This window comes from Bufo bufo, chromosome 3, assembly GCF_905171765.1.
Source record: "Bufo bufo chromosome 3, aBufBuf1.1, whole genome shotgun sequence".
Lineage (NCBI taxonomy): Eukaryota > Metazoa > Chordata > Amphibia > Anura > Bufonidae > Bufo > Bufo bufo.
Genome location: NC_053391.1, coordinates 78,183,103 through 78,210,138, shown reverse-complemented (window position 1 = coordinate 78,210,138; position 27,036 = coordinate 78,183,103). Strand labels below are relative to the sequence as shown.

At 46.8% G+C, this 27,036-nt stretch overlaps 1 protein-coding gene across 2 annotated transcripts in view; it reads right to left on the bottom strand.

Annotated features, from left to right (window-relative positions):
• The window catches only part of CHMP2B (charged multivesicular body protein 2B), a 34,810-nt gene extending 12,173 nt beyond the window's left edge, over positions 1 to 22,637 (bottom strand). For both annotated transcript variants that reach the window (XM_040423251.1, XM_040423249.1), the window contains exons 1-2: positions 22,509 to 22,637; positions 3,998 to 4,089 (exon numbers count right to left, since the gene is read on the bottom strand). In XM_040423251.1, the coding sequence (XP_040279185.1) occupies positions 3,998 to 4,089; positions 22,509 to 22,542 (126 nt within the window). In that variant the 5' untranslated portion in view covers positions 22,543 to 22,637. The remainder of the gene's footprint in view (positions 1 to 3,997; positions 4,090 to 22,508) is intronic.
• Positions 22,638 to 27,036: the final 4,399 nt, after the last annotated feature.

The following is a 27,036-nucleotide window of genomic DNA, read 5'->3' as shown; positions in this document are numbered from 1 at the left end:
AGCTTTCTTCCTTCTGGATTTGAGCTATTTTGCAATAATATTCAAGAAAAAAAAAAGTATATTTCTGTTTCATATCAGGTGCCAAATATTTGTCTTATGAGCTAAAGATTCATGTCACCAGTAACCAAAGCAGCTGCTGGAAGCATGACACTGTGCCGGGTCTATGCCGGGATCGAGGGGAGGTTTAAACCTAGGTGGACAATGACACATCTCTTGCCCCTGCTTCCAGGAATCGGACAGCGGGCTGCATTCCCATTTCTTTAGGGTCTGGGCAGAGCCTGTGTTGGTGGTTATCATGCTGGATATTGCAGTCATTACAGCAGGAACAGTAGAGTAATTTGACAAGAAAACTTACTGTAACAGCTCCACTATATTATAGAAGCTCAGCAGAACTGTGAATACAGCTCTGGACTGCACTAAATGACGTAGCTCGAAAGGCCACACAAAGCAGATGCCAAGTTAGGGCTCATGCACACAACTGTATTTTCCAGTGCAGATTGCACGGACCAATATAAATTTCTATGGGGCTGGAAGAAATATATATAAAATGCACACAGCACATGGATGTCATCCATGTGCTGTCAGCATCTGTGCGGCCACTCCGCAAATGATAGAACATGTCCTATTGGCAGAAGTTGCGGCAGGCACGCACGCGGCTGGTATCCGCACTTTGCGGATCTGCGGTTTGAAGACTTCAAGATACATACGATCGTGTGCATGAAGCCTTACTCGTTGCTTGTGGATTTTATCTATATATGAACATATACTTACACTACTCACAAAAAGTTACGGATATTTGGCTTTCTGGTAAAATTTATGTAAAATTTAAAAAGTTCACGCTACAGTGATATTATATCATAAAAGTAGGGCATTTAAGTAGAAGTATGCAATGGTAATTTCCTCATCTCAAACAACAGCCAACACCAGTGGTGGGTATACCCCCACAAAAACTCAATAACTTGTCATGTGGCCTTGAGGATCAATTACAGCTTGACAATGACGTCTCATACTATTTACAAGTCGACTTAGGCTACGTCTCCGGCAGCCGTTCCCTAATGAGACCTCGGTGAGCTGGCGTATTGTCATCCATGAAGATGAAATTAGGCCTGTGTTGTTCATGTGTAGGGCATTTCTGTATTGACTAGAGACACCTGCCCAACACTGTAACACCACCACCAAAGACTTGTCTGGTGACAACAGAGGCAATCTCCTTGACGTCTCCAACATCGTTGGCGGCCATCATTTCTGCTCAGCGTGAATCGAATCATCAGTGAACAGCACTGAGGCCTACTGGTCCCTCTTTCAGCATAGATGCTCCCTGGCCCATGCAACACGGTGACGCTTGTGCCTGGCGGTGTGGTCAGGTCCCACTGCAGGAAGTCTAGCACGCAGAGCACGCTCATGTGAAATGGTTTGGAGTTCCCTTAAATGTGCATGGTTCCGCAGGGCATTGTTCACAAGGAAGCGTTCATCAGTGTGGGATGTGGCCAGAGGACGTCCACTTCTATGCCTTTCTGTGACTCCTTCAGTCTCTATTGCAACCTGCTGATGACACTCTAAGCTCAGTGGCCACTTCTGTCTGAGAACATCCTGCATGAAACCTCGCAACGTAGGGTTGTTTTGGGTATCGAAATTTCAATACCCAATCAATACTTTTATGCCAGTATCGATTCGGTACCGAGATGTTCATTTTTTCGATACTAGGCTGTGCTACTGTGCAGTCCAGTATCTCTTCTTATGAGAGAACATGGCGCTCGGTGCGGCTATGTTCTCTCAGTCCAGACAGTGGAGAAGGAGGGAGGGATTCCCTCCCTCCTATGAGGCGGCCGCTGCTGAGCCCAATGAAGTAAACGGGCTCTGAAGCTGCCCGCGCCACTGCCACCAATGAATGTGTGGCTAATTAAACCAGGAGGCGGGACGGGGGAGGTAATAAACTACTGCACTGTCTGAGCTAGTGAGCTCGGCGAACGGCAGCGGCAGCCTCCTCCCCTGAGATTTGTGTCCTCCCCAGAATCAGCCCAAGCCCCAGACTCAAGCAGCCAGCATAGCAGGAATCCGACCTGGCCACTGTGCCACTAATGATAATTAACCTTTAATACAGATACAGGAGGCGGGTGCCGGTGGCAGAATCACATAGCCGGCACCTGAGGGGTTAACTGCCACTGATTGCAGCGCCCTGTCATAGAGGCCAGCACCAGCCTCCTGTATCTGTATTAAAGGTTAATTATCATTGGTGACGCAGTGCGCCCCCTCCCCCCCAGTATTAAAGTCATTGGTGGCAGTGGCCACAGGGTCCGCTCTTCATTGGTGACAGTTGTGATCGGAGCCCCAGCAGTGTAATCCTGGGGCCCTGATCGGTTCCCATGGCAGCCAGGACGCTACTGAAGCCCTGGCTGTCATTGTAAGCTCTCTGCTGCTGTGTGCACTATGGACAGGGCAGCAGGGAGAGTGCGAGATCCTATTCACCCTAATAAAGCTCTAGAGATAAAAAGTAAACAACCACCAAAATATTAAGTATAAATCACCCACTTTCCCAATTTTACAAATATAATATATAAACAATAAATAAATAAACATACTAGATATCGCCACGTATGGAAAGTCCAAACTATTAAAATATTTAAAAAAAAAATCTCCTATGCGGTTAACGGCGTAACAGAAATATAAATAAATACAGCGCGAGTCGCAATTTTTTTTGGTCACCTTGTCCCCCCCAAAAAATAGGATAGGACTGTTCGATTATGGGCCGGACATTCTATAAAATGCACAATGCAAGCGGCTTTTTTGGTTTTATTTTTTCCGCGTGGTATCGAGTATCGCAACCGAATCAAAATTTGGGTATCGCAACAACCCTATCGCAATGGCGAGGTACTGTTTATCAATTGTTAGGTTGTCTTGGTCTCATGATGTCAAAATGTAAAACAGCATGATAAGGAGGATCAAACACCTGTTGTGAATTTTGCCATTAAGCTCTTGATAGAGAAAAGCAAGCTGTGCAAAAAGTACTGAAACACTAAACACGTGCATTCAAAAGTTTAGAAGTCACATTAAGTTCACCTGTAAAGCAGCTTTCAGACCAGCGAGTTGTACACTCCAGACTCCGTGCGAGTATGCAGCAGCTCCCTTCCTGAACTTCCAGCACTGCCACGGTCACATAGCATTACATTGATTTATGATGCTATGTAACCCTTAGAGGTCTGGAATGTATTCTATTGTATAAGGCCCCCTGCACACGAACGTGTGCACCCCGTGGTTGTGCTGCAGCCCGCAAAATGTGGGTCGCAATGCACAAACACAGTCCGTGGGGCAGCCACAGCGGATCGCAGACCCATTCACTTTAATGGGTCCGTGATCCGGCTGTTCCGCAAAAAGATAGAACATGTCCTATCTTTTTGTGGAACGGAAGTACGGGACGAAACCCCACGAAAGCACTCCGTAGCGCTTCCGTTCCATAGCTCCGGATACGCGGACCCATTCAAGTGAATGGTTACGCATCAGTGATGCGGAATGCCCACGGAACGGCACCCGTGTATTGCGGTCCGCAATACGGCAAGAGGAAGCACATGTTTGTGTGCAGGGGGCCTAACACTGACAAAATGATGTCAGTGTTATACAATACATTCCAGAGCTCTACGGGTTACATAGCATCATAAATCAATATAATGCTATGCGACCCTGGCAGTGCAGGGAGGTCAGGATGGGGGCTGCTGCATACTCACACTGCGAGTCCGGAGCGCGAAAAACTTGCTCGTCTGAAAGTGGCCTAAAGGTTAGAGTGCATTTTAGGGTCATCCTCAAATTTCACATGAAAGCCAGATATCCCTAACTTTTTGTGAGTAGTGTATGTCTGATCTCTTTGACAATGCCCCGTTAATATTAGCACACATCCCATATTGTCTCCGTACAGCCCTTGCAATAACACGTTCAATGATAGATTAGGACTGCAGGCGAGATACGTCCTCACAGTAAAAGCTCTGCGAGGCTTCAGTTCACTCACCAGCTGTTTCTCCTGCTTTTCCAAGGCGGTGCGGTCTCTGGTTATGGCCCTCTGCGTGCCTCTTAGCTCCTTATTCTGCTCCTTTATTACATCTGTAAGAAAGAGAAGGCACTGGAAATAAATAAAGCTGCCCATAGAAGTGTCCGATTCCATTCTGTGTGATCCTCTAATTCCGCTGCTATAGAGGCTGCAGACAATAGGAGTTCATTAATGTTTGCAATAGACGTGCCAGGGTCAGACGAGTGAGAATTGTAATAATCTGAAGCTACGGGGACGACACACACATGAAAATTTAATAGGGGAAGATTTAGGGACGCCAAATCTCAACTCCAATAGCTTAAAAAGCAACTTTTACCTTCTGGTTCTGCGAGCAATGAAGATTGGATTGGGGAGCAGAAGAGATTAACTACGCTCAGGGGGCGAATAAAATCTAATTAGGGCACTTCTAGTCTTAAAGGGCCACCGAACCAGATAAATGATTACACCTATAAAAGGGAACGATCTTCAGGGCAATTTGTGTAAAATAACATTTCCAGACTTCCAGATGAAGGATGACCTAAAGCAGTGGTCTCCAACATCTGGGAAACCTACAACTCCCAGCATGTTTAAACACTAGAGCTACAAAGCTTGAAAAGGCAAAGCAAAGAAAAGTAGGTAAGATAGTTTCATTTGGCTTCCCTAAGGGCGGTTTCACACACAGGGGTCCAGATTTACTAATGATGGTGTAAATTCGGAGTGGTATTACACTGCCCAATGTTCTGGCAGTGCGAGTGATAACACATTCGGATTCTGTCCTACCGATTATTGGCAGCACAATCCTGATTACACAGGGATAGCCAGCGGTAAACAGTGAGAAGGCCGCGGCGCTGCCTTCTCAAACAGCTGATCGGCGGGGGTCCCGGGTGTCGGAACCCCGCCGATCAGAAGCTGATGATCTATCCAGAGGAGGCGGTTCAGACACAGTGCTAGTGGGGTAGACAGATGTAGCAGAGCTGTATTGTGGAGTGGAAGTTAGATGTAGCAGAGCTGTATATAGAGCAGTTCAGGGAAAAGAGATGTAGCAGAGCTGTATATAGAGGGATCCAGGGAAGACGGGTGTAGCAGAGCTTTATATGAGGCAGTTTCCCCACAGTGCTGGTGCAAGAAAGAGATAGACATATTTAGCAGAGCCAGAGCTGTATATGCGGCGGTTCAGCCTCAGTGCTGGTGGGAGAGAAAAGCCGGAATTAGACTTACCGGTAATTCATTTTCCACGAATCCACCATGACGGCCCAGAGAGATTGACCCCTGACCTCTGTAGGGGCAGGAACAGAGATAGGTTTAAAAGGACCCCTCCCACCACCATTCACCAGTGAGTTCCAGATTATAGTGCTACAACCACCGGTTACGAGTGAAACAACTCCAAGTGTTTTTTTTTTTTTTTTTTTTTTTTTTGGTATTAACTCATACCAAGTCATTGGAAAAAAAAAAATTTTCCTTTTTTTTTTTTTTTTTTTATATATATAGGGCGGGATATCATGCCGTCATGGTGGATTCGTGGAAAATGAATTACCGGTAAGTCTAATTCCGGCTTTCCACTTCACCACCATGACGGCCCAGAGAGACATAACAGATTATATACGTCTTAGGGTGGGGCAACGGCCTGTAGGACCTTGCGACCAAATGCGAGGTCGGAAGACCTGGATAAGTCAAGCCTATAATGTTTAATGAAGGTGTTTACATTTGACCAAGTTGCAGCCCGGCATATTTGATCTAGGGAAGCGCCTGCCCTTTCAGCGAAAGAGGCAGATATAGCTCTTGTGGAGTGAGCCCGGATGACTTCTGGACAATTGATGCCCTCGATCTTGTAACAGTCTGTAATAGTCTGTTTTACCCATCGGGCAATGGTAGATCTGGAAGCTGCCTTCCCCTTATTTTTACCACAGAAGAGCACTAGTAAGTTGTCCACCTTCCTCAGGTCTCTGGTGACCTCTAGGTATTTTAGTACCGTTTGTTTGACGTCCAGGGTATGGAAACGTTCCTCTCCAGGATTCTTAGGATTCACACAAAAGGAGGGAAGAATGATCTCCTGGTTTCTATGGAAGTCTGTTACTACCTTTGGCAAAAATGTCGGGTCTAACCTCAAGGTAATACGATCCTCCTGTATTGTGAGATATGGTTGTCTGATTGACAATGCCTGAATCTCACTCAGTCTTTTTGCCGATGTTATGGCTATAAGAAAAGCCACCTTCTGAGAAAGATTCTTCAAGGAACATGCGTCCACGGGTTCGTAGGGTGGACCTGTGAGTCCTCTAAGGACAATGTTTAAGTCCCAGGTAGGCACCTTTGATCTGAGAGATGGTCTTATTCTGGCTGCGGACCTCAGGAATCTTTGGATCCATCTATGGCTGGCTAATTCGGAATCGAAATAGGCACTAAGCGCTGAGACCTGGACTCTCAGGGTGGAAGGACTTAACCCTAATTCTAGTCCCTTTTGAAGGAAATCCAGAATTTTCTGTATATTTGGTCTGGTTTGGTCTGGGGCCTCGTTGCCTGACCAGGTGCAGAATCTTTTCCAGATTTTAAAATAAATGGCGTTAGTCACCTTTTTTCTGCTGGCCTTCAAGGTAGATATAACCCCCTCAGAGAGACCTCTCTGTCTCAGGAGGTTGGACTCAGGATCCAGGCCGAGAGTTTGAAGATTTCCGGATGAGGATGGAGAACCGGCCCCTGGATCAGGATATCCCTTCTTGCTGGGAGAATAAATGCTTCCTGTGGGGAGAGCTTGGCTAGAATCGAGAACCAGCTTCTCTTGGGCCAGTACGGGGTGACCAGGATGACTCTGGCTCTGTCCCTGATGATTTTTTGTAGAACCCTTGGGATTAATGGGAACGGGGGGAAGGCATATGCAAGATCCCAGTCCCAGTGCAGGGAGAAGGCGTCGATCGTTAGGGGCCTGTCCCTTGGGTTTAGGGAGCAAAAGGTTGATACCTTTGTGTTTATCTTTGTAGCGAAGAGATCTACCACTGGAAGGCCCCATCTCTGGACAATCAGATTGAAGATCTCGATGTTTAAGGACCATTCTCCCTGGTCTATGGTAGTCCTGCTGAGGAAGTCCGCCGCACAGTTTAGGCTTCCTTTTAAATGAACTGCCGATATTGATCTTACATTTTTTTCCCCCCAGAGGAAGATTTTTCTGGACAGACCTTCCAGTTTTTGAGACCGTGTGCCCCCCTGATGCTTGAGGTAGGACACGGTCGTTACATTGTCTGAATAGACCTTTATATGTTGGTTCCTTAGTTTTGGAGCAGCTGCTCGTATTGTTTCCCAAACTGCCCTGAGCTCCCTGTAGTTGGAGGACTGAGCTGCAATTTCTAGAGGCCAGTCTCCCTGGTAGAGATTGGAGTAGATTTTTGCGCCCCACCCTTTTAGGCTGGCGTCGGTCTGAATATGTACTGCCGGGGTCTTGAACCAGACCATGCCTTTTTTTAAATTTTTTGTTTGAAGCCACCACCGGACTGAAGATTTTATGTGGCCCGGGATCAGGATCTTCCTGTCTAAAGAGGTCAGATTTTTGTCCCATTTTCTTAGAAGCCAGGACTGAAGGGCTCTGTAATGGGCCTGGCACCACGGGACTGCTACGATGCAGGCTGTCATCTGACCTAAAAGGCTCATCGTTTCTCTGAACGAGAAGGAGCGACGTCTCAGGAAGGCCCTGATTGAGGACTGTAGGTTCTGGATTCTTTCTGCTGGAAGGAAGGTAGTTTGTTTTTCCGAATCCAGCAAAACCCCCAGGAACTTTACCCTGGTATTCGGAACTAGGGATGACTTTTTTAGGTTTATAACCCAGCCTAGATATGTCAGAAGGGAACAGAAGGTTTCTCGATCTGCTATAGATTGATCCACCGTGTTTGAAATTAGTAGAAAGTCGTCTAGATAAGGAACGACCGTCACCCCCTGAGGTCTCAGGGAGGCGACCATCTCTACCACCAGCTTCGTGAAAATCCTTGGGGCTGAAGCCAGCCCGAAGGGGAGAGCCACGAACTGGAAGTGGTGAACAGACCCTTTGTGATCCCTTACTGCAAAACGCAGGAACTTCTGAGACTGGGAGTGAATGGGAACATGATAATATGCGTCCTTCAGGTCGATTGTACAGAGGGACGCGTCCCTTTGAATTAAGGGGATGGTAGAATTTAAAGATTCCATCTTGAACCTTTTGTAGATCACAAATTTGTTTAGCCTCTTGAGGTTTATGATCATGCGGAAGGAGCCCCCCGGTTTTTTTACCAAGAAAAGGCTGGAGTAGAACCCCCGCCCCCGTTGAGGCACGGGAACCGGAATTACTACTCCCAGGTCCAGGAGATTCTGGACCTCCTTCCAGATCTGGCTGTGCTGAAAAGGAGAAGGGTGGTGAGAAATCAGAAATACATCTGGAGGGGGGGAAGATAACTCTATCCTGTATCCCGACTTGACAAGATCTTGCGCCCAGAGGCTCGGAGAAGTCTGCTGCCACTGAGCAAAATGTTGGGATAGTCTTCCCCCTATCCTGGCGTCACTGTTTCTCGCCACCCTTGTTTTGGGGATTAAGGAGGTACCCTCTACCCCTCCCCCCTTTTGGGTAACTCCAACGTCCGGTTTTTCCCTTTCCACGAAAGGAACTATTCTGGGCATATTGACCACGAAAGGAGGGTTTCTTTTTAGGGGTCCTATCCTCAGGGAACCCCTTCTTTTTATCAGTAGCCTTCTCGAGGATCGTGTCTAATACGGGACCAAACACGTATTCACCCGAGAAGGCTATAGAACACAGCTTCATCTTGGAAGAGATGTCTCCCGACCAAGATTTCATCCAAAGTGCCCTTCGGGCCGCATTGGACAAGGCTGCATCCTTGGCTGAAAATCTAATTGTCTCTGCGGAAGCGTCCGCTAAGAAACCCGTGGCAGACTTTAGCAAGGGGATAGAGTCTAGTATCTGTTCCCTGGGAGTTTTACTGCTTAGATGACCCTCTAACTCATTCAGCCACAGGTACATAGACCTGGCGACTGAAGTAGCGGCTATGTTTGTCTTGACACTAAACATGGCTGCCTCCCAGGACCTTTTTAATAAGCTGTCCGCCTTCCTTTCCATAGTGTCCCTTAACTGACAGGAGTCTTCAAATGGAAGTGAGGTTTTCTTATTGACTTTCGCCACCTGGACGTCAATTCTAGGGACCTCGTCAAAAATTTTTGAGTCTGACGGGTCAAATACAAGGCGGTTTCTGAACTCTTTGGAAATTCCTAGCTTCTTTTCAGGATGGGCCCATTCATCCATCACCATCTCCTTAATGTTTCCGTTTATGGGGAATACCCTGGAGCGTTTGACCCTCAATCCCCCAAACATCTCTTCCTGAACTGTGTGGGGTTGCTGAATGTCCTCCACCCCCATGGTATCCCTGACCGCCTTTAAAAGGTCACTCATTTCACTGGGAGTGAAGAAAAATTTCCTAGAGTCCTCTACGATCTCTCCTTCAGAAAGGGGGTCGTCGTCCTCTTTTCTAGAGGATGAGGCATCATCTTCTAAATCCTCGGAGTCAGAGGGAATGTCCGCCCCCCTGGGTCTTTTAGGTGGGCGGATCCCCCTGGAATCCTCACGGAGGGAGGCCAGTGAGGACCTAACCTCCTCCTGAATCATGGATCTAAACTCCTGCATAATTGAGGGCTGTTCGTCTCTCACTATTTTAGAAATGCAATGCTTGCAAAGCTTTTTAGTATAGTCCTCAGGAAGCCTGACGGAGCACTGGATGCATTTGGCGGTCCTTTTTCCTTTTTTTAAGGTAAGTTTGGCCTAAAGTGAGAGAGGCAGCCCATTAAATTTATGTCAGACTAGTATAGGAGCATAATTTGATGCAGTATACCAGCAGACACACCAGGGGGAGGGGAAAAGCGGTTAACTCTAAGCACACATCCCCCCCCCCCCCCCCTGCCACCTGTGAAGCTGCCGTTTTGCCCAGGTGGGCTACTCACGCAGGGGCGCTCGGGAGCGGTCTGCTCCTGCTGCTGCTGTGGCTCCTTCTCCTGGTCCGACATGTTCCGGTCAGAGCACGATTGCAGAGAGCGCAACGGGAAGGTGCCATTTTTTATAGGAGCTCCGTCTACTTCCGGGTTCCGCCGGCGGCCTGGAAGTGACGTCAGAAGCGCGCGACAGCGCTGAGCGTCTTTCCGGTCGGCTACCTCCCTGGAGGCAGGCGACTCAGCGGCAGCTCAGGGCAGGCTTCCCACACAGGGAGCGTGACCCCGGCGTCTCCCTGTCAGCTTAGGAACAAAGTCCGCCGGAGAGCAGGGGACGCATCTCTGGGTGAAAAGGACCCGCAAGGGAGGCAAGGAACACCACCGATGCGGTCACCCAGGTACTTAAAAATAATAAAACGAGGTCCACTTCACCTCCCTGAAAGCCAGAGAGGACTTTACTCTGTCCTGGCCGCTATAGGGGCAGGAACACACTGGTGAATGGTGGTGGGAGGGGTCCTTTTAAACCTATCTCTGTTCCTGCCCCTACAGAGGTCAGGGGTCAATCTCTCTGGGCCGTCATGGTGGTGAAGTGGAAAACAGACAGATGAAGCAGAGCTGTATATGAAGCTGTTCAGACACAGTGCTAGTGGGGTAGTGGAAGACAGATGTAGCAGAGCTGTATATGAGGCAGTTCAGACACCGTGGTAGTGGAATAAAGGTGTAGCAGAGCTGTATAGGAAGCCATTCAGCCAAAGTAATGTTAGGTAACTGGTGAAGACAGATGTAGCTGAGCTATACATGCATCTATACAGACACATGGTGTAAGGTTTATACACAACTGGAGTACAGCTGTAATGGAAACAAGTCTGCATCAGTGCTGGGGGGTGGGGGTTGGTCATGTTTTATGGGAGTCAAAAGCACAGATTATAAGTCTACTAGCTGACATGCTTTTGGGCTAATGTAGAATATGGAATTATAGTTTTTGCTGCACAGAATGGATTTGTAAAAGATAAGACTTAGATTTTGTGTGCAAAACTGTATTAGGGTACTTCAGTACACCTATACTCATAAGAGTATGGAAAAAGTGAGTGGAACATGAGCCACACAACACCAATATAACCAAACGCAACCGTGACTCCCCGACGCGCGTTTCACCACACGGCTTCTTCCGCCCCCGACGGGATTTCGCCCTTGTGAGTCACGGGTGGCAGCACCACTTGCGGTCGGTATTGTGAGAAAGGGAGTTGGGGGGACCTGGTGAAGCAATAAGGAAAGTCCAGCTCTTCGCCGTTTAGGGCGTTGGGAGAGTACCTCACATTGCTTATTCATCTTGTATCTATTTACCGCAAAAAGGAGGGATTTGTGAGAGTCAAGATTTTAACTTCTCCTGTAGTACACATTTGTCTCCACTAGATGGTAAATGTCAATTAGGTGCCTCATGTACATTCTCTTTGTTCTAAGATCAATTAGTGAAAGAAAGGAGGAGTTAAGTTGCTATTTTTCAAATGTGCCAATCAACTCAGGAATAAAGTTAGTAAACTACTCCCTTTTTGTCACAGAGCCAATAAACTTGCATCTAGGACCACCCATTTGTCTACCTCATGTTGCCTATATAAGTGTATGTAACTGAAATAAAGGATGAGATATTTTCCATGATACCAGCCTGCATTGGTCTCATTAGAGAAAGCTGTATGAGCTCATACTTATAATTCTAACTGATTTGGAGCCACACAAAAGAAGAAGTTGTGTCGTAGATTTTGCGACGACAGTATATATTATGTATTCTTTCCTGATCTCCTTTCTAGCCTGCTGTCTTATGCATTGCATTTATGTCATTCTATGGATTTCCTGAATTATTTATAGACATATGACTGGGGTTTTGGGCGTTTACAGGATTATTTTAGGGATAATGTACCGCATGTGAGTGTTTACACGACGTGTGGTCCTTTTAACCGCATTGACATTGTGCGTATTTATGTAATTTTGGTCATGAATAAAGATTATTGATTTTCTATGAATTAGTGGTGCACTTGGTTATATTGGTGTTGTGTGTATTAGGCTACTTTCACACTTGCGGCAGAGGATTCCGACAGGCAATCTGGACGCAAACGGATGCATTTGAGAGACGGCTCTGGATGCGGATCCATCTCACAAATGCATTGCAATACCGGATCTGTCTTTCCTGTTGTCATCTGGAAAAACGGATACGGTATTTATTTTGAACTCATTCTTAAAGGTCTGCGCATGCCAAAAAACGTAAGAGGGACTGAACTGATGCATCCTGAACGGATTGCTCTCCATTCAGAATGCATTAGGATAAAACTGATCAGCTCTTTCCCGGGTTTGAGCCCCTAGGACAGAACTCAATAGCGGAAAACAAAAACGCTAGTGTGAAAGTACCCTTAGAATGCATGACAGCAACATGTTACTGTACACTGAGCTCACCTACCATTGCTCTCTGAGTGATGATTCCCCAGCAGGAGGGATGGGCTTCTCAGATGCTGCAGGCTGCCAGACTGATGACTCATACTATAAGGACTGAGTTCTCAGTGTGATGTCATAAGGAGGTGTGGCCGGCCTTCACTCAAACTGCCTAAGCCCACCCAGCCTTAGAAGCAGGAAACCAGGAGGTGAACAGCAGAGCTGGCTGCAGGTGAGGAAGAATCAGCAAGATGGGAATACCCCTTTAAGCCAAAGCCAGAAGTGAATACAGCAGGAAGAAGCATACGTCTTTCCTAGATATTTTCCAGCAAAATTTTTTGATTTTAAATTTTAATCCATTTTTTCTGCAACACATCAAGGGTTAACAGACAAACAAAACTCAAAATCTATTACCCTGAATCAGAAGTTTACAGAAAAACCCCTTATGTGCTCAAAAACTGATGTATGGGCGCACAGCAGGCTTTAGAGTGGAAGGAGCACCATATGGCTTTTGGAGATCAGATTTAGCTGGAATGGTAATTGGGAGCTATGTCACATATGAAGACACCTTGGAGGTGGCCCTATAGTGAAAACCCCCAAAAAGTGACCCCATTCCAGAAACTACACCCCTCATGGAATATTTCAAGGTGTGTAGTGAGCACTTTGACCCATCAGGCGTTTCACAGAATTAGGAAACGCTTGGCTGTGAAAATGAAAAATTTCAATTTTTTCCAGAAAAAGTTGCTTTACACCCACATTTTTCACTTTCACAAGGGAAAACAGGACAAAATGCACCCCACATTTTGTTCCCCATTTCCCCCCGAATACGCCAACACCCCATATGTGCTTAAAAAATGACGTATGGGTGAATCGCATGGCTCTAGAGTCAAACAGCTAAATATGGATTTTGCTGACCTGAATTGGCAGACATGTATTTTAGCTGCCATGTCACATTAAATAAATTCCTGAGGTCCCCAGAAATGAAAAACCCGAACAAGTGACCCCATTACGAACATTTTAAGGGGTGGAAAGGGTACTTTTCACCTAACGTTTGTAGTATGTAGTGGTTGTTAGAAAGTGGATATGCAAGTGAGGTGGACTAAATCAGAGATATAAAGTGGAAATATTACAGGGAGCATAAAGGATGAAATTAAATTAATACTCCATGGATGTGTGGTATATTTTAATACACTCCTGCATGCACAGGCCAGGTTTCGCAGTGGTAAATGGTGTCCTTCCTAATACCCCTATTTGAACACACTTTGCATCTTTTTTGGGTCCTTCCCTTTCTTGCTGTCTGGGGGACTTCAGCTGGGAAATGTCCTGGTACAACACGGCCACTGTGACTTACAGAAGTACTGGGGCCCTCTTCTGCTTGGTTTGGAAGAATTATAGCCTTGATCACCACTCCTTGAAAGTGAAGAAATGTCCCTGTGTGTCCGCTAGACTTATATAGCACGTACGCATTGTACATCGCCATCTGTACAATGTGCGCGGCCAGCCTTTTGTACCACACTTTTGTTTTTCGTGTGGCACTGTAGGGCTTCAGAACTTGATCTGAAAGATCCACCCTTCCCATGTGCCTGTTGTAGTCCACAATGCAGTCTGGTTTGGGGACAGTGGTAGTGGTACCACGTACAGCGGCAGGGGAGCTGGTGTTACTGTGAATGGTGGTCAGTACAAGGATGTCCCACTTGTCCTTGTACTTAACCACCAGCATGTTCTCATGGAGGAGAGCCCTACTTTCACCCATTCTCAGTGGTTGCCCTACCAGGGATCTAGGGAGGCCTCTCTGAGTTTTGTGCACTGTGCTGCAAGCCACAGTACCTCTGGCAGTTAGGGACATGAATAGGGGTATGCTGGTATAATAGTTATCCACACAGAGGTGGTAACCTTTATCCAGCAGTGGGTGCAGTAAGTCCCACACAATCTTCCCACTTACTCCTAGGATGGGGGGGAGGGGGGCATTCTGGGGGTTCAATCGGGTGTCCTTGCCTTCATAAACCCGAAGCCTATAGGTGTACCCGGAGTTACTCACAGAGCTTATACATTTTTATGCCATACCTTGCTTGCTTGCTGGGCAGGTACTGGCGGAATCTTACCCTCCCCTTGAAATGTAACAGGGATTCATCTATACAGATATTTTGTTCTGGGGTGCACACTTCAGCAAACTTGGTGCTGAAGTGGTCAAGGCTGGGCCCAATTTTAAAAAGCCGATCAAATGCTGGGTTATTTGGGGGCAGACACTGTGCATTATCATTGTAATGCAAAGATTTCAGAATCGACTCGAATCTATTACGGGCCATGGTATTACTGTAAATTGGAGTGTGGTACAAGACGTCCGCACTCCAATACTGATTAATCTTTGGGTTTTTTACTAGGCCCATATGCAGCAAGAGCCCCCAAAAGGTCATCATCTCTGCTGCATTTACTGGGGTCCAACATTGGGGTCTAGCGTATGGCGATGTAGGGTGCTGGGAAATAAATTGCTGGGCGTATAAATTTGTTTGGGTTACCATCAACTTTATAAAATCAGCAGAGAAATTGATTTAAAAAAAATATATATCTATTTCAGTGAAGCCCGCACAGTCTATCTGAATTCCTGAGTTGCCCACAAACTCAGTAATTTGGGGCTGATAATTCTCAGGGGGACCCTGGGGCGCCTTCTAGAGGGTCCCTCATCAGCAGATGATGATGATGATGAAGGGGTAGAGGAGTAGAGGAAAGTGGCATCCTCTTCTCCCTCACTGGCAGACTCTGTATCGGAGGCAAGGATGGCGAATGCGTCTTCAGCTGAGTACACTCGGGATGAATGGGACATTTTTATTTTATTGGGGTGTGATGTGTGAAATGTGTAAACCTTTATTTAGTGTGAGGGGTGTGTATGTAGTGTTTTCACACAGGAAGGGGCTTGTAATAAATTTGAAATTAAAATTTAGAAGAAAAAGTTATAAAAAAATATATATATTTCTGCAAAAAATTTTTTTTAAAAACTTGCAGTGCAAACTGAGCAGAAGCGATCAGTAACGGACACTACTGATCGGTGCTCAGTGGTTGCAAAATGCAACTCTACCACGAACAGGTCTTTTTTCACACCAAAAATGTAAAAAAACAAAACCTCTAAAATGTGCAGATGCTACTGAGCACACTACTGATCGGTGCTCTGCAGCACGCACGCAGCTCATGTGTGCAAAAACTGTAGTATAAAAATTCACTACAGTGAACACTGGCTAAAAATTTAGCTTATATATACGGTAAGTTTTTTTTAACAAAAAAAAAGAAATTGGCAAAAAAATTAAAAAAGAAAAGGGTGGCAGGGGGCTAGGTGGATGGGGGAAGGGACGTTTAGGAATCTGGAAAAGCTGCAAATGAAAAAAAAATATAAAAAAATCTGTGCAGCTATTCCAGATGTTCTTTCTTCTTTTCAGCAGAAAAGGGGTTAAAAGTGAAGTAAGCAGCACAGAAAGACACAGAAGTCACCAGCTAGAAGGGCTGCAAGCAGGGAAGTTCTGCCTCTTCCTGTGCAGCTATAGTGCTGCCATTGGCTGGAGCGTTGTTCCAGCCAATAGCAGCACTGGGAGGGGACCCAAAACACTGGTGTCTCCTGCCTGACCTCGGAGACAGGTGATGACTTGTTCAGCACCGGTCACCTCCAGATGACACCCCCTGCAGCTCCGTATCACAGCCGGAGCTGTGATGCGCATGTGTAGGGAATCGGGGCTGCAGGGGGGCGGAAATATCTTCCCCAGCCCTTAGCCAACATGGCGGCCTGCTCAGCAGAGCAGCCATCACACCCCGGTTCCCGAGCGATTACGCCCGGGGGCCGGGTGTTCGTTGTGCCGTAATAGTACGGCGCTGGGTGGCAAGTCACGTTCCGCTGTGCCGTACTATTATGTCGCTGGTTGGGAAGGGGTTAACTTAACTTTATAATTTTCCTTATTTTTGGATCTAATGTGGTTCAAAACCTGCACCAAAAACTGCATGTGTGACTTCAGCCTTTAAAGGCGGTCAACATAAAAAGTAAATTCGTACAAATCCCATTAAGGCCTCCTGCACACGAACGTGCGCGGATACGGTGGTTGCTAAGATGACAGTCTATTCACTGTATTATTTTCTCTTATAACATGGTTATATTGGTTGGTATAATATGGTTTCTCTTATAACATTGGCAACTATGCAATCAAGAGGAGGGGGTAAGTTAATTTTTTTGTATTTTTTAACCCTCAATTGACCTTGTACTAAGCATTCTGTATTAAAGAATGCTATTATTTTCCATTATAACATGGTTACATAATTACATCTACACAACCTTGAACCCAAACCTGAACTTCAGTGAAGAAGTTCGGGTCTGGGTACCACATTCAGTTTTTTATCACGCGCGTGCAAAACGCATTGCACCCGCGCGATAAAAACTGAACGACGGAACGCAATCAAAACCGACTGCAATTGGGTACCTACACGCGCGGGTTAGCCGCAATGCACCCGGGACGCATCCTGAGCCAAAACGTGATGCCAGTGTGAACCCAGCCTTAACTCTGCCTTTAAATACATATTTCACCCTTTAAAACGTGCTGCGTAATCCCAATTACAACCACTTTTCACAATGCAGATTCCTGATAATAAAGAGCTGCATGAACATCAGGGACACGTCATTTATGAGAAAGAATAAGAGAACGTCCACCTGTTCAGAAGAAGCCGGAACAACAGTGCCGAATGGTGAGAAATCCCTCGGGCCGCTTCCACAGACAGCGATTTCCAGGCAAAACCAGGAGACAGAGATGGGATGTAATGGAAATATCTGCCCCCGTTCTGTGCCTCTAACCTGCACCTGGGCTCACACTAATATCACGGACCAAACGCTGAGTGAAAGTGGCCTTAATCTACGCCCAAAAGGGTTAACACCCCCAACTGGAGTGAAGAGAGAGCCTCCGATCAGCCGTCACACTGTATAAGTAATACAGATATAGCAGAGTTATCAAAGTGTCTAAAAGAAGAATGTTTTGTTGCCCACATCAACCAATCACAGCACAGCTTTCATTTTACAAGAACAGAAGAAATGAGAGCTGAGCTGTGATTGGTTGGTATGGGACAACAAGGAGATTTTCTTTTAGACACTTTGAGAAATCTGTCGTTTGGAGGGAGAAATCCTCAGTCAAGAAGACAAATAAGAAGCGCGGTGCCCTGCTGCCGCCCCCCTCAGTAGGTTATCCATGAGGAACAACTTTCCAGGCCGTTTTCCATGATCCTGGATGATGAATCCCGGCGTCTCTTCTCTGCATATCCTCGAACTCGTTATAACTGGTAGTTCTGCGTTCAGTGGAGCCAGACGATGCATAAATGTGCGACTATGGCAGTGCTGTGCCCACTTATAGAGGGGCTGCCAATCCTAAGTGGTCCGACGCAGCAGAGTGGGAGGGCTGCCAACCACAAACACTTGCTCCTCCTTTAGGGACAGCAGCACTGGTAGGAGAGGAGGCGGCATATTTGTCTGTACAGCGAGGATGGCACCCTGCCAGGATATACTGGGGGCACTGGTTGGCACACAGCTGATGACCTAATTTACAAGCCAGAAGAGCCCATCACTGACATATTAGTCGTCTATTTTGTCTGTATATATTGGGGAAGGGGGGGGGGGGGCGATTTACTAAAACTGGCTTAGTTTCCTATAGCAACCAATCAGATCCCACCTTTTATTTGCCGAAGGAGCTGTGAAACATGAAAGGTGGAATCTGATTGGTTGCTATGGGCAACAAAGCCAGTTCTACGTTACACCAGTTTGATACATCTCCCCCATGGTATACAATAGTTGGCTGAATCCGATGGCAGGAGACGCTCACCATCTTCTTTGGGGGCCTCCCGATTATTCCCCGACAGCAGATATTGGGGGAAGATAAGGATTGGGCACATAGGATTACAACATGCTCCAGTAAGAGGTTTCCCCAATGTCCCTGCTCAGGACACATGCATGCTCAGCCGGTCACCTATCTAATGTGTGTGTCCCTGGTAATAAAATGTCATCATGTAGGACACCACAGAGACCCATCCGTCCACAGCTCTCCGGAGACCAACATCTGCCACCATCTCACTAGGAATACGGGTCAGACATGGTGCATAATACATCACTGCCAGGTATACGGCCGGGGCAGTCCTATAAAGGAACGTCAGCCGGTAGTAATACACCGTACAGCGTCCGGGGATGGAATACATGCACAGAAGACGTTCCATAAGGAGAAGAGAGTTGTGAATTAGGAACACGAGTCCGCCCTGGAGAGACACTGTAGTACCAAGACTTTCCACTAGAGGGAGCAGCCGGATAAAACAAGGACCACATTCACATTATACAGGCAGCAACCATAGAAGGTGATGGAGAAAGCCAAGCGATCCTGACATTACAGGAGGCAGATTACAGCGCAGGCCATAAAGCTTATGTAAGAGGGTAAATGAATGCAGAGTCACCAGCAGTGATAAAGCCTGTGCTGGAGAGAGACAGCGAAACCTCTGTATGAATGAGCCCTAATCCGGCTCCATAATCCCCGTCCTATGTAATATCACAGATCATGAGATCACAGCCCAGGTCTCCATCTCTAATATCTACCTCTCTCTCCTATCTACAGTGTTACACCTCAATATAAGATATACCCTGAAAATAAGCCATAGTGATGGGCGTGGCTATGTACCGGCGCAGAGCGGTAAAGAAGACGCGGGCAGCCCTTCTCATCTGCCGCATCGTGACAGCCGCTGTAGGTGCTGTCTCCTCTGCCCCACATCTCTAGGTGACGGGAGAGTTGCAGGCAGCCCCATCAACGCGGTCGGCTCGCCCCGTCAGGTCCCGGTCGTTCTGTGCACAGCGAGCTGAGGGAGAAAGGGAAAGTAAAAGTCTCCTCAGCATCAGTGTGCAGACTGGAGCCAGGTCTCACTGGATCCCTGATAAATAAGCCATAGTGTGTTTTTTTTGAGGAAAAATAAATATAAGACAGTGTCTTATTTTTGGGGAAACACAGTAATATCTTTTATCTGTATATTATCTATCAAACATCTATCTTCCCATATAATATCCATCTATCTTCTAACATCTATCATCCATCTATCTTTATCTATATTCTATCATCTATCTTTCTATCAATCTATCATCCATCCATCATCTATCTTTCTATCATCTATCATCCATCTATCTTTCTATCATCTATCTTTCTATCATCTTTCTTTCTATCATCTTTCTTTCTATCATCTTTCTATCATCTTTCTTTCTATCATCCATCTTTCTATCATCTTTCTTTCTATCATCCATCTTTCTATCATCCATCTTTCTATCATCCATCTTTCTATCATCCATCTTTCTATCATCCATCTTTCTATCTATCGATATATCATCCATCCATCTATCTTTCTATCATCTATCTTTCTATCATCTATCTTTCTATCATCTATCTTTCTATCATCTATCATCCATCCATCATCTATCATCCATCCATCTTTCTATCATCCATCCATCTTTCTATCATCCATCCATCTTTCTATCATCTATCAATCTATCATCTATCATCCATCATCTACCATCCATCCATCTTTCTTTCTATCATCTTTCTTTCTATCATCTATCAATCATCTATCATCCATCCATCTTTCTATCATCCATCTTTCTATCATCCATCTTTCTTTCTTTCTATCATCTAACATCCATCTCTCTTCCTATCTAACATCCATCTCTCTTCCTATCTAACATCCATCTCTCTTCCTATCTAACATCTATCTATCCAGCAACAAAAAAGGTAAAGACTGATGATTTAGCATTTACAACATAATAAATACATAAAAGACGTGCGGCCAACTCCACACCGATAGCCGATGTTTCATGCTGGCGTTTCTCACGTCATTGCTGGTTGTTAGCAGATCTGAGATGAGATTTACTGAACCCCCTCCGCTCCCCTGGGGACGCGTCCTCTCAGACAGTGCCGTTCATACAGTTCCCGTCTCGGAGAATAGTATCGGGCAGATTGCCGGTAGCTGCAGACATTTCTATCCCAGACGCGTGTCCGTGCGGTTTCTACAGAGGTGAGGGTCACAGACGCCTGCACCGAACACCCCGACCGCTGACCACAAGGCTCTCTCAAGGCCGGTTTCACATTCACATCCAGCATTTTATTTTGGGGGGGGGGGGGGCCACTGCAGGTTTTGTCACTTTTTAGAGCCAAAGTCAGAAGTGGAATCACCGGGGGGGAGAAGCAGAAGTCTGAGAACTGGTCCTTCTCCCCATTATAGTTCTCTCTATAAAGATTACTTAAATCTGTGTTTTTCATGACACATTGGAGGAGTTTTCCGATGTAGGTTTTTACACTTCCTTCTAGTAAATGCACCGGCACAAATAAAATATCCAACAACCCAAACACCACCTAAAAGTGAAAGCTTCGCACTATGATCTGAAACTCCCAGAAATGACAGGGGGCCGCGGTAATACAGTAAAGCGTAGACGGGAGCGTGCGCTGTATTCCACGGTCCATCCCATAATACAGGGGCACAGACGTTACTGCCGGATACTCCAGCACAGTAATGATCCCCACATCTCTCCAGTAATTCTCTGATAATTCTGCTCGTCATTCGCTATCGGAAAAATTGACACAGCCCTTCAGTGAGTCGCCGTGAGTCACGTTCTCGTCCCTGCCCCTTTTTCGTCACCTGATGAGCTGGTGACATCAGATCCGAGTCACACGCCGTATCACGTGGGTAAATAATAGTTAGAAGAACTTCCGGACAGAAGGATCTCTATACAGAAACACGTCTCGCCAAAATCTTACTGTTCGAAAAATACCTGCCAGCATACACGGGGTGCACACTGGTTAACAACAGGTTCTAGCATCCCACAGATAGATGTAGCAGTGCTGAATGTGTCACTGCTCTGATTCCTGCAGTCCCATGTAACACACAGATATGAGGAGTCCATCTTACAAACTCTGCTCTGCTACATCTGCAGCCACCACAAGCCTACTACAACCTACTACTACTCCTAACAGACAGGAGCGACATGACGATACATCCACAGGACGGGTCCGCGGCCGGGAAGAAATACAACAAAGCTTTTATTAAGAAAGTAAAAAACGGATTACACCAACGTCCCTCCCCAAAACAAGCCCACAAGGAAGTGGATGCTCTCTCGGGGTCAGTGGTAGAGGACACACAGACGCTGCAGCGAGAAAGCAGACGCAGCTTCAGACACAATGACATCTATGGGCACTGAGTGACAGGAATACAGCCAGGGCTGTGCCATGGTAGAGTGCTGGGCACAGGGAGGAGGGTACAAGGTCAAAAGGAGACTGAAAGAGGAGATTTCACCAATACTGGAGAATTGACACCGATCACCGAAGATAAAGACTAGAGAGATAGAGAGATAGTGGGCACAGTCACTGCCGGTTTGGTACCTGGGCAGGGCAGCACACCTTGGTACTGGAAAGGAGTGCCAGCAGCGCAGACTCGACCACGGATATATATATATATATATATATATATATATATATATATATGATAAAAAAAACAAACGCAGAACTTCCAGATGGTGAAAAATGTGTAATCCTTTATACACCCATGCCACGTTTCAGTCCGCCTGCTGGGACCAGTCTCAAGCCCTTGGACCAAAACGTGGCATGGGTGAATAAAGGATTACACAGGTTTCACCATCTGGAAGTGCTGCGTTTGTTTATATTTATATATATACACACACATATATACATAATGTATACACACACACACACAGGTATATAGTGACTACAATAGGTCCAGCTGTGGTTCTGTCTACAGGAATGGCGCCCATTTCGGACCCGGTCACTGTCTTCCTGAGCCCCCAATAGATGAGTCCTATGGACAAGGGCAGAAAATGGGGCAATCCTGTCAGATACACATCCACAGTCTGAGGGGAGGCCCAGACCCAGGAGGCAGTTACCAGTCAGAACTGTCATAGGGGTGGAGCGCCACTGACAGCCTGTGAGGCCAGGGGCACCGGGTGACAACCCAGACTGCACAGGGGGAGACGTGTAAAGGGGGCAGAAGTCAGGACAACACCTCAGAGAGGAAGGGTGAGGGGCCCAGGTGGTAAAGACACGGGGGGAGGTCACACAGGGTCGGGCATGCCACTCACCGTCCACCGTCTTCTTCTTGAACAGGGAGGCCATGTCTGCCGCTCGCGCTACTTCCTCATCCACTGGGCAACCAGGAACCGGTTACTCCGCTTCGCCCCCCTCCTCTCTCACATGATCCACGAAGCCGCGCCCTCTGGCGGACCACGTGATCCCACCTTCGCTCCCACACGGTCCCGCCCCTTTCTGTGACGTTCGGGTCGCTCGGGGAAACCCCGTGGAGTTCTGGTGACTGCAGGTATCGCCGCGTGCTGCGGGGGGAGGAGGTCGCGGCTCAGGTGACAGTACTAGGGACACTTACCGTGCCTTGTAATGACCTCATTATCTCGTGACTGGTGAGGTCGGAATTATGATGTCATTTATGGCATGTTTCCAACCTTGATAAAAATGTCATATATGTAATTTTTTTTTAAAACATTCTACAACCTCCGATACGTGCACACGGGGCGCAGGCGCAGCAGCTCCACACCTCATAACATAAACCTCCCAGTCTTTGTAATGGAACTCTGCGCCGTAGTTCACACAACGCGGTTTTTCTGAAGGTAGACTCTATAACCGCATTGCGGAAAGAAGGCGGTTGACATGTACATTATTGACACGGAAACCACGGCACACGGACTGAAGCGGGCTAAATCCAATAAAAATAAAATCCACCATGTGAATGAACACTGGATGACTCTTAAAGGGGTATTCCAATCTTTCTGGGATCGCAAGGAGATGCCCCCAATGTCTGATAGGTGCGGGTCCCACCTCTGCATTCTGTTGCCCCTAGTAACCTGTGTCACATGACCCATTATAGGCGGGGCTTACAGCCTTCTCATCTCTCCCACTGCCTGAGTGATCTCACTATGGAGGTAGGTGGGTGGTTGGCTGTAAGTTGTATCTTAGCACCATTCAGACCGTGTTCACACACCGTAGGTAGTCTGGTGGTAGGAACCCATGCCACACTGAGATACCTTGACGATGGTGCACAGGGCTCTGATATGTTCCTGACTGGAATACAATGGCTAAATTCTCAGTTCTTAACATCAGCCTGAGGGATTGGCCAGTGTTGTCAGCTGCATATCATTGTGGGCACCTTTCTCAGTGATTTATGTATTGTTATATTCGCATCCACACATTATCCCATCTTGTGTAGGATGCCATTGTGGTGCATGTGGTCCGCTGCCGACATCCTCCATTGTATGCATTCTTGCTGGGAATTGCTGTTAGCACCTTATCACATCCCCCGGTTATAAACACGCCACAGTGTTTGGGGGTTTTAAGCATTTCCTCCCATTTAGGCCACTTTATTTCAGTTCTACACTGCTCAAAAAAATAAAGGGAACACAAAAATAACACATCCTAGATCTGAATTAATTAAATATTCTTCTGAAATACTTTGTTCTTTACATAGTTGAATGTGCTGACAACAAAATCACACAAAAATAATAAAATGGAAATCAAATTTTTCAACCCATGGAGGTCTGGATTTGGAGTCACACTCAAAATTAAAGTGGAAAAACACACTACAGGCTGATCCAACTTTGATGTAATGTCCTTAAAACAAGTCAAAATGAGGCTCAGTAGTGTGTGTTGCCTCCACGTGCATGTATGACCTCCCTACAACGCCTGTGCATGCTCCTGATGAGGTGGCGGACGGTCTCCTGAGGGATCTCCTCTCAGACCTGGACTAAAGCATCTGCCAACTCCTGGACAGTCTGTGGTGCAACGTGACGTTGGTGGATAGAGCGAGACATGATGTCCCAGATGTGCTCAATTGGATTCAGGTCTGGGGAACGGGCGGGCCAGTCCATAGCATCAATGCCTTCGTCTTGCAGGAACTGCTGACACACTCCAGCCACATGAGGTCTAGCATTGTCTTGCATTAGGAGGAACCCAGGGCCAACCGCACCAGCATATGGTCTCACAAGGGGTCTAAGGATCTCATCTCGGTACCTAATGGCAGTCAGGCTACCTCTGGCGAGCACATGGAGGGCTGTGCGGCCCTCCAAAGAAATGCCACCCCACACCATTACTGACCCAATGCCAAACCGGTCATGCTGGAGGATGTTGCAGGCAGCAGAACGCTCTCCACGGCTCCTCAAGACTCTGTCACGTCTGTCACATGTGCTCAGTGTGAACCTGCTTTCATCTGTGAAGAGCACAGGGCGCCAGTGGCGAATTTGCCAATCTTGGTGTTCTCTGGCAAATGCCAAACGTCCTTCACGGTGTTGGGCTTTAAGCACAACCCCCACCTGTGGACGTCGGGCCCTCATATCACCCTCATGGAGTCTGTTTCTGACCGTTTGAGCAGACACATGCAAATTTGTGGCCTGCTGGAGGTCATTTTGCAGGGCTCCTCCTGTTCCTCCTTGCACAAAGGCGAAGGTAGCGGTCCTGCTGCTGGGTTGTTGCCCTCCTACAGCCTCCTCTATGTCTCCTGATGTACTGGCCTGTCTCCTGGTAGCGCCTCCATGCTCTGGACACTACGCTGACAGACACATCAAACCTTCTTGCCACAGCTTGCATTGATGCGCCATCCTAGATAAGCTGCACTACCTGAGCCACTTGTGTGGGTTGTAGACTCCGTCTCATGCTACCACTAGAGTGAAAGCACCGCCAGCATTCAAAAGTGACCAAAACATCAGCCAGGAAGCATAGGAACTGAGAAGTGGTCTGTGGTCACCACCTGCAGAACCACTCCTTTATTGGGGGTGTCTTGCTAATTGCCTATAATTTCCACCTGTTGTCTATCCCATTTGCACAACAGCATGTGAAATTGATTGTCACTCAGTGTTGCTTCCTAAGTGGACAGTTTGATTTCACAGAAGTGTGATTGACTTGGAGTTACATTGTGTTGTTTAAGTGTTCCCTTTATTTTTTTGAGCAGTGTATATGGCTTTCAGGTGAAATTTATGGAAAACGTAAACGGCTGACGCTACAGTGATATATCACGAAAGTAGGGCATTTAAGTAGAAGCAGCAATGGTGATTTCCTCATCTCAATGTATTGAAAGAAAAGCCACCACCAGTAGTGGGTATACCCCCACAAAAATGTCAATGTCTCTGTAAGGCCGGGTTTTCATCAACGGTATGAATTCCGTTACTGGTTTCCGTTCTACCATGGTTATAACGGAATCTATAAGACGGAAATCAAATTGAAGCCTGTAAGAGGCATTCTGTTTTGATCCGTCATAATAGAAGTCTATGGGCAGCATAACAGATCCGTCTGGTTTCCGTTATCCATCCTGCTGTGAACCCAGCTACTTTACTTCTATAGGGTCCGGAAGAGAGGAGTGAAGAATGGGCAGTGGAAGAAGAGATTAAAGAAGGCAGATATATTGAGTCCAGAGAAGAAACAAAACAAGTGGCAGATGCACAACTGGGGTGGGAAATGAGTCACAAGAGGGGAGTGCCGTGGAAAATCTTTTTCCTCCCTGGCTGTGACGCTCTCCGATGTGATTGGATCGCGGCACAGCCAGGGAGGAGGAGATGCCCATTGAGAAACCCTGGCGTCTCCTCCTCCGTGTAGCGATGCTCGGTATTAGCATACTGGGTGTGAAAACTTCAGGAGGGCGCAGAGGGGCGTAGGAGCGATGTTTAAAAAAAACAAACAATGGCAGCATCAGCGGGGGGTACCCCGCAAGTACAGGTATTTAGCTCCTATAAGTAAAACAGATGAAAGGTCCTCTTTAAGTACCACTCCAAGAACCACTTCCCCCTGGGATGTCAGCACAGGAGATGGAGTTGAAGGCACTCGCTGCATCATGTCTGAAGGCAGAAAGACAGGTCGCTATCATAATCACTGACTTCAGGTATGTTTTTGGCACAGCGCATGATTATGGACCCATTTGGAAAAGTAGAAACTTTTCTGAATTCGCAGGTAAACCATTCAATAATGCAAAAATGATTGCCCAATTGATCAGAGCCTTGCAGTTGCCAACGAAGGTTGCTGTTATCAAGTTGTAGATGCAAAAGAAAGATATCTCTGCAGAAGCCAGGAAAAACTGCAGAGGTGATGAAGCAGCCAAAGCTTCTGCTCTACTTCCCCTTCCCGTGATGGCAGTGTACCACACCACAGCAGCAACATGGAAGGTGGATAGGTCATTGCTAGCCCAAATGCAGAACGAGTCTTCCAATGAGGGGATGCAAGGAAAAAGAGGGCTGAGAAGAGGCAATAAGAAAGTAGACAATAAGCTTTGCCTTCCCCGAGCCCTGTACCCCATGATGACCCATCTGACACATGGACTTACACATGTTTCGAAGGAAGCCATGGTAAGTTTGGTAGGTAACTTCTGGATTGCCTTGGGATTCAACAATGTGGCTACATGTTTCGTTCAGGCCTGCTTGATCTCCGTGTGCCAAAACACTGGAAAGGGGATTAAGGTTTCCCCTAAGCTTACCCCAAAGCCATCATACCCGTTCCAGCTCAGATAGATTTAATCCAACTACCAAAGGTCAGACGGTATTAGTTTGTGCTTGTCTGTGTGGATCTCTTCTCAGGGTGGCCTGAAGCATGGCCTGTCATCAAGGCAACTGCAAAGACCGT